This window comes from Castor canadensis, chromosome 2, assembly GCF_047511655.1.
Source record: "Castor canadensis chromosome 2, mCasCan1.hap1v2, whole genome shotgun sequence".
In the NCBI taxonomy this organism is placed as follows: Eukaryota; Metazoa; Chordata; class Mammalia; order Rodentia; family Castoridae; genus Castor; species Castor canadensis.
The window spans coordinates 32,466,589-32,480,037 of record NC_133387.1 but is presented as its reverse complement, the minus strand read 5'-3'; the positions used below and the strand labels follow the sequence as shown (position 1 = coordinate 32,480,037).

At 35.3% G+C, this 13,449-nt stretch overlaps 1 protein-coding gene across 1 annotated transcript in view; it reads left to right on the top strand.

Moving 5' to 3' along the window:
- Positions 1 to 9,667, top strand: part of Cped1 (cadherin like and PC-esterase domain containing 1) — a 248,918-nt gene extending 239,251 nt beyond the window's left edge. The window contains exon 23 of the mRNA XM_074064410.1: positions 5,441 to 9,667. Coding sequence (XP_073920511.1) covers positions 5,441 to 5,662 — 222 coding nt within the window. The 3' untranslated portion in view covers positions 5,663 to 9,667. The remainder of the gene's footprint in view (positions 1 to 5,440) is intronic.
- The last annotated feature ends 3,782 nt before the right edge of the window (positions 9,668 to 13,449 follow it).

Below are 13,449 nucleotides of genomic sequence, written 5' to 3'. Positions count from 1 at the left end.
TCTATGTAACTTAGAATTACCTTATTTCTCCATAAACATTTTAGGGAACAGTAGTAGTTTATGAAATGCATTTTAATCTGCAGAGTGAACATTCCTGTTCTTTACATCTCACTGATGAATTCTGCCATTACTCAGCCTTGAACTCATATTTTGCCATCAATTTCTAGAAAGCGTGATGTTTAAAGTTGCTCCCTACAAAGAAATTTGCAATAATAATCTAGCCAGAAACTCAATAATGCAAGGTAAAATATACTTGCCAGTTTAACAAAAATTTATTGAGCATATGATATATGCCAGATTTATGCCAAATGCTATGCATTCAGATCTCTGACCTCAGCTAAAAGGGAAGAGAGACACACAGATACCTCCACTACAGTACATGTTCCCTGTGTACCCTGACTTTTCCCCCACATGCTCATGATGGAAATCTTGCAAGTAAGACAGTGCACCCCCCCAAGGAGTTTCACAAGTGTTCCCATGGATTCTGTGCAGTTCCAGCACACACTGCTGCCTCTGATTCCTTGTCTCTGCAGGTGTTCTAGGCTCTAGCCGTGGTGACTCCCACTCCTCTTCTAGACATGTTCCCTCAGGGTTCCAAATTGGTACTGTTCTCTGTGCAGACTTGTTCTGTCCCTTTGTGTATTTTATTACTGGACTTCAACATCTCAACTCCAGCGTCAGTTGCAGTGAAACACTTTTTTCAGCATTTATTAAATTTCTTGGCTGATCATGGAACTCAGGTAACCTCAACCTGAGATTGAGTAGGGGACACAGCCTTGGTGCTTTCTCAGGAGGCTCCTCAGCCCCCATAACTAAAGGGTCCTAGCAGAAATGCCTATCAGTGCATTATAAAAACTACATACGGCTGTATCCCCAGCCCAAACTTGAGAAGCTCCAAGAGAACATACACTGCTTTTCTTTATATTCTTTATCTCCTGCCATTGGGAGACTCTGAATGAGTTCAAAATGAGAAGCTAGTCAAATTTGGTATTAGAATCCTGTCAATAACTAGGGTGGTAACGGGATTAGAACTGTGCCCTAAGATGTTGGTGAATGCCAACCTAAGAGAGATGCCCTGGGTGGCATTAGTCTACAAAGAGCAGAAGAAAGGATAGAATAATTCCGGAAGTGGCAATAGGTGTGTTTAGGGAAAACCAGCAGATTTAGAGATCTGGACCTTAGCAAATAAACCATGGAGGGATGTATATTATACCATTAGCTGACCCTCTCCCTACCCCTATTCTGCACCTCGCACGCACACACACTGGAGAGGCTTGTGAGGGAAAGAAGAAAGGAGCAAAATCCTCTTGCCAGTGCAAGGTGTTCATTTTGGCAATGAGGTTATGAAAACCTTCACTGGTGACAGTGACTATCTAAAGTATTTTGTTTCCATCAACAAGAGGTTTCCAAGGGAACAACTGAGAAGTGTAAGAGGCAGGAAAGCATCAGTACTCAGGGAGGAAACACAGAGTTTGTGACAACTAACACTTCTGTCATAGTTTGATGGTAGATTCAAATCCTCATGGGTTGTGATGGTAGACACAATTTATATTGATGAATGAATAGCTGGTAGTGAAAGTCCCCCCCACCCAACTATTTTTATTCTTCTCAAAAGGTCTTAATTATTTTTCTATATTTATTCTTTAACATGCATTTTAGAATTTGTCATGTTCTCCCAAATCCAACTGTGTTTATCCTTGGGATAGCACTATGGTCAACTTGTGAGCTTTGACATTATATGTGCTTCCATTTGTTCATGTGTTGCTTACAGCTCATTAAACTTTTCATGTATTCTTCACTCGCATCCTGTCGGCCATTGTTCAATTTAGTTATTGTTTAATATTATATATTTCTTATTGACTATTGATGGAATATCAAAAGCTTTATAAGTTTTAAGTTTCAACTTTATAACAATTCTCTTTCAGTAGATTATTTGGGTTTTCAGAGTAGGCAATGACATAGCTCCACATGATGCTTCAGTAATATTCCATGATACTGTAACACTTTACATTCTTGAAGTAAATTCTATGCACTAGTGGTACGGCATACATTACCACTAGATTTTTTAATTCACAATAGCATGTCAGATGGATTTTTAGCATCCACATTTTGATAAATGAAAACTGAAATAATTATCTTTATATATTTGTCAGATTTTAGTATTTAGTATCAAGGCAATTGTGACTTAAAGGAATTAGGAAACATTGTCTTCAATCATTTCCTAAAAAGTAGTTTTCAAAGGAAATCAAATAAATTAAATATAAAAATCACCAAAATGGACATGTAGAGTCCATCTCAAATAATGTAAGAGAAGCATTAACAGTTGAGGAAGCTTAACCCTTAGAAATGCGGGGTACCTCATCATCCCATTTTCCTGACTTAGAGATAACTTACTGAGCTCTAAAAGCTCATTTAACTTTCCCATTGAGATCTGGCAAACCATTAAGACTACTTTTGATTGAAAGCTATGTACTTCAGCAAATACACTAGAGATACATATTTTCTGATATCTTATTTATGAATCTCATTTAAAACTGTTATACACATCCACATTAGCATAATCCAGCATTTGTAAGGCCACATTAAATTCAATCTTGAAATCACATAAAATATTAAAATTATGTTTACACAACTACAGCCTCTTGCATTGTGGTAGGACTTTTTCTATTTTATGTGTAATTAGCAAGCAGAACATCAGGCAATTGCAAAAGAGAGACCTTAAGATAAAATTATGTAAACAAAATTGTCCTTACTTTGGCTTCAAAACACTGAAGTAATATTATTTCAAGGTTGAATGTTATATTTATGCTTAAGGGTTTCCTTAAACAAACATCAGAACATTATTTGGTAATCTTGAGTGAGTACAGACCTCCACCATAATGAAGAAAACCTTCAGGAAAGCATTGGTACCCTGTTGCATCCTATTGCATTTGGAATTACGAAGGTCTAACAAATAGGAATAAGAGACTGCACATAACAGAAACTGTTCCTTTGGGATCTTGAATATTAATCAGTGGTTAAATGCAAACTAAGCTCAAAATTACAATGCATAGGGATTCCTTACTCAACTTGCTGATTTCACCACCCTTCATAAGAGTCACTTGATCCAAGACCCAATCAGGAAAAAAATCAAACTTCCCACAGAACAGGAAAGCAACTCATGTCTTTGGGGTGAGCAAAGTGCAATTGGTTTTAAAACATTACTGTTAATATTTTTCTCCAAAATGCTAATAGCTTTGAAGCTTTTATGGTTCTTAAGTAATGCATATTGATTTTTTTGAAAGAAAAAGGTCAAGACCAAAAGTTAGAGCTGATTTAGAATCACCTGAAATTCCCCCATCAAAAAGTCACTACTACTCACCTTTTGATATAGATTTTTACAGATTTTTTTACTCAAACATCTCTTCTGAAATAGTTCATGTTCATTTACAGTATAACTGAAAAGTCTTATCTCCAAAATAGATATCATGTGATTTTTTTCATTTTTTGGAACTGTTTTCATTGCTGTATTCTTATACTATATCCAAAAACATGTACCTCAAACTGTGGGAGGCCACATGACTGAAACTGCAGACACTTAGGAAAGGGAAATAGAAGGATCATGGTCCTGCAGCCCTGGCGAAAAGAAGGAGACTATCTGAAAACAAACTACATTGAAAGGACTGGAGGCATGGTTCAAGTGGTAGAACTGTGCAAGCATGAGGCCTTGACTTCAAACCCCAATATTGTCTTCTCCCCAAAAAAATCAACCTAAATTATTACAAAGTACTCAAAAGAAAAAAAACTATGTGAGCTAGCATTACTTACATTAGTCATCAATAGTTTATTGTGTCTAAGTAGTGACAAAAAAGAATTATAATTTCATTAAAATGATGGAATTCATGTTTTGATATTCATTTGCAAAGACACACTCAAAACATATTTAACCAGAATTTTCTCTCCTTTGCTTTCTCACTTTTCCTACTTCCCAACCTTCTCCCAGGCCTCTCTTTTGGTCCCTACCTCTATCCCCCAAATCTTTGGTGCTAACAAACTGAGTTCTATTAACCAAATGATTAAACTGACAATTACAGGATTTCACTACGATGTCTTGTAAAATGACTATAAATAGACTATATGACTATAGATTATAGACTATAAATATAACCTGCTTGGATGTACAAGTATAGAGTGTATACTATATATACATAAAATAACATGAATGGAATCACAAAGAAGCTGGTAAGATGTACATACAGGATTGAGTGGTTAGAGGTGGGAAGCAAAGAAGGGAAGGAAACTTTTGATTATAAATCTTTTTAGGCACACAAGAGAGGTATGAGGATAGGTAAGAAACCCAAAAACATGGTAGTATTTGATGTCCTTAATGCAAATGAACTAATACAGAAACTTTAAAGCGACAGAGGCCGATAGGAGAAGAGGATCAAGAACTAGAGAAAACATCAGTTCGAGAAGAATCTACTTAGAATGTATCACATATGTACATAGAACCAATGCTAGGAATCTCCCTGTATGGCTATCCTTATCTCAACTAGCAAAAATGCTATGTCCTTCTTATTGTTTATACTCTCTCTTCAACAAAATTAAAGATAAGGACAGAATGGTTTCTGCCTGGAAAGCGAGGGGGTGGGGGGAGAGGGAGGGGATGTGGCAGGGCAAGGCGGGGGTAAGGGATGGGGTAGGGGGAAGGGGGAGAAATGACCCAAACATTGTATGCACATATAAGTAAACAAAAAAATATCTTAGGCTATATTAATGCTTTATAAAACTGCCTATTCAAAAAAGTTTAAGATAAAAGTATATGTATATACACACATATATGTGTATCTACAAATATGCAGTTATTAACTTAATAAAGCATAAATTGTATTCAGATTACATGACACATTAAGTGCCCAGAGAAATGAAACCACTAACTACAAAACTGTTACCTTATAGCTCTGCAATGGAAAAAAATGTTTTTCTTTTCTCTATAAATTGTTTTAGTTGACAGTCTACAGAAAGTGCCATGACAAAATTTGTGTCTCACATTTGAATCAGTGACATAGCAAATGCACATATCTGCTCTAATTGCTCTATTGTGGTGCTATGTCAAACTCCATTGTAGTGTGTCTGGATAAATATACACACATGCACACACACATGTGAACACATTCACACACATGTACATACCAGTGTGATAGACACATCACCTGAAACAGTTCCTTAGTTGCATTGGGAATAGCTGTCCTGACATACGGAAACTGATAGGGATTATAATTTCAACCATCTTTTTTTAAACATAAGTTACCCTGGTTCTTGATTATGTAATTGATATTTGTGTTCTTTGGGAAATATCTGTGTGGCAGAAATGCAGTTCAAACTTGAGAGTTAGTTATATTGCCCTACTCAAGGCTCAAATATTATTGATTTTGTCTATTTTCTTGCTCTTCACTTGCAGGTAGTGAAATCAAAGTTATCCAAAGAATATCACTTTATTAAGATGAAGAGATCAAAGAATCACATTGTGGGAAAATATTTCAGCAATCAAAACAAACTACAGCAACAACAACAGGACTCTGTAACAAATTTTCAGTTATCGTATCACGTCGCTGGTCCAATAAATCAGGTTTGTTCTGAAATCCTTCTTAGCAGGATGTGTTCAAACAGAAAGACTATGTAAAGTTTCCCTGAAGAACTGAGTTGGGAGAAGGAAACAAGCTGCTCACCTGGACAGTGGTCTGGAACCAAGGTGCCTCCTATGTATTTTGGATAGATTGCATCCTCTTGGACACCAGTACAAACATGCACAGCAGTACACACAAAGCTAAAAAAAGAGTAATAACACTTTTTAGAGCTTTGTAAAGTCAAGATGTGAATTTGAACATCAGTTGGTTTCAGAATGAAAGCAGAGCTAGAAGGGGATTCCTTGAAATATAGTCATAACTAGGACCACTGTGAGCCAGGTATTGTATTGAGATAATAAACAGAAACACAGTCATTTGAATCACATGGCAGAGGGTAGTGCTGTTCAGCATGTGTTATCCTCTCTATAGGTACACTAATATTAAAAAGATGAAGCATTTACATTCCACTTGGAAGGAGGGATTACACTATGTTCTTTACCAGAAGAAAATGTGGCATTTATGATGGCTTAGACTTTATGGGTGTAATGCTTATGAAAAACGTTTCTTCTTGCACTTTTAAATTTGTATAATTATAAAGAAAATAACAGGAGTGATCCACGGGGAATTTGAAGATTCCATGAGAAAGATAAGAAATGTATTATTTTATAGTTAAAACACCAATATATTTAACTCTGCACTCTTTGTCTTTTTCTTAAGCATTCCACCCTGTCTTGTCTGTGAACGTGGATGGGTAACTGCAGTCTAATTTGATGAAATACATCATTTATAGTGAGGAACAAAATGTAGTTCCTCATGTATTATTTTATTATGCTTCTTTCAAAGCATTACTTAAGAAAACTTTTGTTTGCCATTATAGACCTATGTAATTTAAGATTACAATTCCATTTTTATATAAGTATTTTGCAAAGGATTACATATTCTCAAATGCATAAGCATAAAGCATTTGTATAGTACTGTTACTAGTATCTATATTTTTATCTTCTTGAGTAACTGTATCTAATCCAAATTTAGAGAAGGCATAAAATTATTTTTATTGAAATTGTGCCAAACGTATAAAACATACCTAACTTTTGTATTGAATTCTATTTTTTCAAGTTCAAAATGGTAAATTTCCTTATCATACAAATGCTTTGTTGTGAGATAAATCTCACTTTTATGGTGGCTTTTAAAGGATTATTTTTCTTTCAGGGTGGAAAAAGGCTGAGAGGCTTAATTCAACCTACAGCTGAAATTAATAAATGTACAAATACCTCAATTTCATTAACACATAAAAGTGAAACTATTTTGATTGATCGATTCTTCAGTATGAATATTCAACTCCTTTAAATACTCTATTTTTATACATATTTCTATATAAACATAAACATGAATTTATATTTGCCTTAAATTATAATGCAAATATCACTTGATATAAACAATAAGCATATGCATTTTACAGGTGATACATTGTATTAAACAATGATACAGGTTTAACTTAAAAATGAAAGATTTTTCTAGTATCTACACCCATAAAACAGCATCATTTTTAGGTTTTCAGAGATTTTTTTTTAATGATACAAAATGTTGCCAATTTATGCAGCTGCTCCATAACATTTTAACGCATTGTCCATTGTATGGCTATATAACTGTAATAACCATCTGACTGAGGTTAGTCCGGCATTGACCTCTTCACCATTGAAACAACATGGATTTTAGAAGCAATTGTAATGACATTATTAATAAATGTTTCACTAATAATAATCTGTGCTCAGAGAGTATTTTTAATCATTCTTTTTACTAGAGGTATACAACCCATGACTACAGGCAGAGATATCACCATGTGAACTTGAGCACTGGAGTACAGGACTATTTACATCCATCCGTCTCTGATATTCTCTAAGCATCTGATCAGATGAACTCTCTGTTACCCAATGACCAAAGTTTTTGAACAGAGGGTAGTAACAAACTGCTAGGGGATTTGTTTTGTAAGGCAAAGCACTGAACTTCTAGTGATTGATTCAATTGGAGAAATAGATTTGTGTATATATACATGTATGCATATATATGCACATATGTATTGTCTATGTTTAGCAAGTTTCTAATTTAAGAACAGGAGAAAATAGGAGTAGGCATTTTAATATATTTTTAGGTATAAAGGTTACAGGAAATACATGCATTATTTTTGGTTAAGAATTGATCAGTAGCCAAGCTAAACTAAACTAAAGAAAACATTAATAATAATGAAAGTCAAGAATAACTGCATAAACGTTTTCAAGCATCACTGTTGACATCGTGTGTGGGCGCTCCTGTGTGTGTGTGGGGGGGTTATATTTAAAGGTATAGTATACCATTTCCCAGTAAGCAAATAAGATCCATTAGAGGCATGAAAAAGGAGGACTTACCATTTCTGCTGGTTTGCTTGACATTTGGATCATTTGATCTTCCTCATATTACTTGACAATGTGCACAAGACAGTAATTCCCAGTTAAAAGTGTTGGATGAAAAAATTAGCAGTCCACATTTGAAGTTTCTTCTTTTAGTTTCATGTCACTGATAGATTCTAGAAGAAGTACAGACACAGGTCAAAAATTACATTACCCAAAAAAGTGTGTTAAAGACTGTAAGTCTTTGGCATGGAAACAGAGAGAAGATGTCTGATATACTACTAAAGTTAAGAACCCATGTCTTATTAAATATTGACTTAAGGGTTGGTTCATTTGAGAAAATGCTGAAACAAATAAAAATATTAGAAAGTCAACAAAAACAGCACCTAGGACTATTACAATTGAAACAAGCAGACATAACTCAGTAAGTTCACATGAGCTGGTAACTTCAAAAACATGTATCCAGGTATGACCCAATACTATAGCAGATTCCACCATTTTGGTCAATCAAGGAATAATTGCTCTGCAAATGCTACTACAGCTTTTTAAAAATGTGTGCCTAAAGTTCAAATGTATTTGATTACTATTAGAAATGACAACATTTCAATAGATCATTTCCGCTTAAGAGAATGAACCAGAAGTTGTCAGAAACCCTGAAGACCTACTAAAGAAAGCAGGATACTGTAAGTGCCTACAAACTAGCTTTTTGTATTTGGCAAGCCTTCCAAGCTTTCATACTGTCAAAGAGCCTTTTATCATGTTTTTATTGCTACAGTAACTGCTATTATCAACTTCCATATTTTTTTGATGATTCATCCCCTTGGTGCAGGAGGTTGCAGAACTCACTTTTTTCTAACTGAGACAGACTATGCAGTCCTCCTGGGCTCTGCTTTATGTTCACTGAAATACACAGAATTTGTTTTAAGCACTGTCAGGTGACTGTGCTTTAACACCCTCAATATACAATAGAAATATTAATCCTTACAACTTATCAACAGTGCAATCTGTAAGGCTATTTGCAATATAAATCAACATACTTTCTTAAATTCAGTTAATAATAAGAACAAAATAGTTATGTATCAAGAAAACACTATAAAGTGTTCCTCCAGGAAGGTTATGGTTAGGTAGATTGGGTTTTGTGTTTGATTTATATTTATTGGTATTTTGTCTCAACTCTGTAGCACTTTGCAAAAAAAAATGGTTTTATTCAGTTTTTAAAGTCTTTTTTCCAATTCTGTGTAATACTTTTGGGAAAGATACCACATTTTAGATTAGGTCATGGTAGACACTAATATCACTAACCAAGGTATTTCTTTAGGTGATTTATGTGTAACAGCAGATTATTTTTATTATAAGAAACAAAAAATATATACATTTTGTTACAAGAAAAACTAACTCCTGTGAAATCCATAAAGTCTTTTTAAGTATATTTAAAATAAAAATAAGTACAATTGATTACTAGTACATAGCATCCAGAAATAACACAGTTTCATAAATATAAAATGTATTCAATGATTCTCAACTATACAGTGAATTTTATTATTTTGTGGTTGGCTGGTGAAATGCAGAGTTGATGCAACTTTAGTGCTAGGCAAATGGTGATGATATATGATTTGCTTATGTATTTTATTCCATTGTGTTTATACTTTCTTTTTATAATAAAATGTGCAAAAGCTACAGATTGAAATCTCAATATAATTTTTTGTATGAATATGACATTGAGATCAACATTTTGATTTTCTTTAAGAGCTCTAATTTTTTCCATAATTTGCAGGTTTTAAAAGTTAAATCATGAATCTTATATCAGGAAAACAATTAAACATTAAAATAAGATGAGCTAATATTATAATTTATAATGTACATATACATCTGAAAAATCTCCATTTAGATATTAAATGTCATTCGGTCACCAATAGATTGGCTAAAGATGTAGGGTTGAGAGTTTTTATATCCTTTTTCAGTAAATACCTGGATATGAGAGAATGCAACAAATGCCAACAATGAATCAAATGTAGCCCTGGTTAGTCAATGAGGCCCATCTTAATCAAAACAGGGCTGAAAGGGAATTGTAGGCCTTCATTCAGAAGACAGATTACTCCACTGGGTCCTGGAAGGGGCACAAATATATATATATATATATATGTATATATATATATATGTATATATATATATATATATACATATATATATATACATATATATATATATATCCTCTGAAATATACCTATTTATATATATATATCCTCTGAAATGGAAACCTATTTTTTTGGTAAATTTTTTCCTATGCAAGGAATCATTCATCTACCACGACAATTCCTGCTTGTCCTTAATTTGCCTTTTAAATGGAACATATACTGTATTTTTCTGTATTGTATTAATATGCAATACAAGAAACATCTTTAAGCTGACATTTTACATGCTCCTTCTTGTCTTAATTCCATGTAACATGAGCTTATGCTTTAATGGATATGGGTTCTCCAGTTTTACAGTTATCATAAAAAGAATTATGAGCCTTTTGTTAAAAATTAGTGCCCATATCATTGGTGAGACATGAAATTATTTGCAGGTATTTCTACTTATAAGGAAAAATTGGTCTGAATTAAGAATAGGAGGGGGGGGCACTGAAACAATACCTTTGTAGCCTAAAAGGAATTTAGTCATCAAGTGACACAGATTTAGATTCAATGATTTCCAGCACATGTGCACACCCCTGGGGAAAACCTGCTATATGTTCACACTTGCCTCCAAAGAATACCCATTTCAATGCTTACATTAGCTATGCAAAATCAGTGCCGTGTTTTTTCTAAAGGGTGTGGATACAGCCCTTAGCACAAGTTATTCCTGCCAAGAACAGAAATCATTTCAATAGGATGGAGTTTCCAAGGCCATGTTGTTGGTAAATACCCAGAACTCATTCTTGGACACCTTGCTGATGAATAAATTGATACCTTCCATGAATTATTTATGGATTCTGAGATGGAACTGATACAGACGTTGCATCTCAGGTTTCTATTTTCCTGAACAGGCAATGTATCTCAAGTGGGTGACTGGCTTAAGTGATGTTTTTCTATTTCCTGGGGTCGTCACAAATCTTTAAAGTACTAACTTCCTTGAAGTTGAGTTCTCTTCCAATGGAAGTATCCCTGGGCAGTCATCTTCAATAAACTGTTATCAAATACAGTGCAAATAAATGCCTTCCCTTCAACACTGATCATGGACTTGTTATGCTGCCTCTGCAGACCAGCAAGCCAAAACTCACTTTCCTGGTCTGTGTCTGGGCAGAATGTGTGTGGAATAATGGGCTTAAAAATAGGAACTCTGGATTATTTTAAACAAAAACTCACCCATATTCTATAAATTCATAGAGACACCATTGTGTGTATAAAATGTTGTGTCAGTGTGTGCATGTACCTACACAGAGAATGAAAGAGCTAATAGACAGGTACCAAATAACCTTATAACCATTGAATTAGCTCCTTTAAAACAGTCCTCTCATTTTTTGATTTATGGCAGTATTAAAACCTTTGTAATAACAGATTCTATAGCTTTGGTGCCAAGTGCAAGTGCTGGTCTGGACAAGTACGGAATGTAATTTCAGGCCTGCGCCAAGCAGTGGCAGAATTGGAAGAGATGTGTTGGGGGAGGCACCTGCCAGGTGCTTCTCTTGAGAGGGGCAAATGGCTGAACTGCCAGAAATCACCAGAATGAGAAGATGCTAAGAAATATTGGACCGCAGAGTCAGGAGGGGTAGCACTTTTAAAATGACACAGAACTTGGGGAAAGAAAGAGAGCAGGGCAAACGTCGTGCCCTTCTGAAAATAAATGGAGAACTAGAGGTCTTTGGTGGGAACCGCTCCTGGTAGAGGGGCTCTGCTCTCAGGGGCCTTTCCCACTGGCGAATGCCGGATGAAGAGTGTATTGAATTCTGTAAGCTGTATCAGATGCCAGCACTGGATGAAGACATTTCTTGGCAGAATCACAGTGTAACCGCTCATTCTGCTAAACCGTAACTTCTCACCCAATCTAATTTTTTCTTCTCATTGCACCCTGAGGATTGAGTGGGGTACTAAAGAGGTAGCTTGGGAAGATGTGAGCTACGTACTGAAGTCCCCATGGGAGTGCTGATGGGTCTTAAGATCTAAGGTGCTCACACAGATCTAAAGTGCTTCAGGCCTCCTCTTTGCTGCACCCCCCTGCTCATTGCTTATCCTTGCAGGGGCAGATGCTCCCTCTACCCTGCACCTATCAAAATTGGAAAGGGTTCAAAAGTCATGCTCAGGTCTGACTGAATAAACAGGCTTCATAACTCAAGTTCACACAAGGCTGAAAGAGCAAAGTAAGACACTCTTACTTGTGTAATTTCATATAGCAACTAACTGGAAACGGGGCTGTTGGAAGAAACAGGTGGGTATCACAAAACTTATTCCAAAGATTCTGCCTCCACAATCCAAGATAAGAGAAGGCAGGAGAGCAGCTGTACTGATGCTCCCATTCTAGTTGGGCAGCTAACTGGAGACTAAAGTGTTTTGGTGTAGGTTCTGCCCTTCTGGCATGCATACCAATGGGCCATGGCTTCTGATCTAGAGAAGTATTTATACTAACTTTCTTTTCTACTGTACTATTGTCAAATGCAATATTAATGTAGCATCAAAATTCACTTTCTGTCATAAATCTTCCTTTAATTTTATACATAAGAAGTCCTTACAGATGCAAATCATGTTTAAATAGAAGGACATAATGGTTTAAAAAAGTGCTGGGCATATTGTAATAATTTCACAAGCAGCTGTTTCAAGTTAACATATGTGTATTCCCGGTCTTGTGTATATGAGACAAAAGTTAATGTCAACAGTACATTAACAATGCGACTGAACTTAATTATGGAACTAAAAATGCCATAGGTTGAGAGATCACATTTTCACTAAAAAACATAGGTGGGGACATCTGTTTCTGGTGAGTTTCAAATAGGTACTTGGCAACTTTTATACTCACCAATTCTGAAATTTTTTTGCAACAGTGGATTAATTAAAATATTTTTCTGTGTATTTGTTTCTATGACAAGATAGCAGGTATATTCTTCACCATTTAAGTTTGCAAGTGGATTATATATGCCTTTTAAATATGAATCTGCAGCCACATGTGGGAGCGTCTGCCTGTAATCCCAGTACTCAGGAGGCTGAGACAGGAGGATCATAAATTGGAGGCCAGCCTGGGCTATCCTGAGAGAACTTATCTCAAAAGATATAAAATAAAGCAAAATAAAGAAACCCGAATTCAGGAAGTTTAAAAAGGACTGCAAGGCATGAGATTGACTCATACTTTCACACACAGCTGGTATGAAATTAAGGGAAAAAAGAAAGGGTCCTTGCTTTATTACCAAATGGTTCCACACTGTGTCCACAATGTTTTACTGATTCCACTGTTTGAAATCCTTTCAGTTAGTGAAATCACTTTTTTTTTCA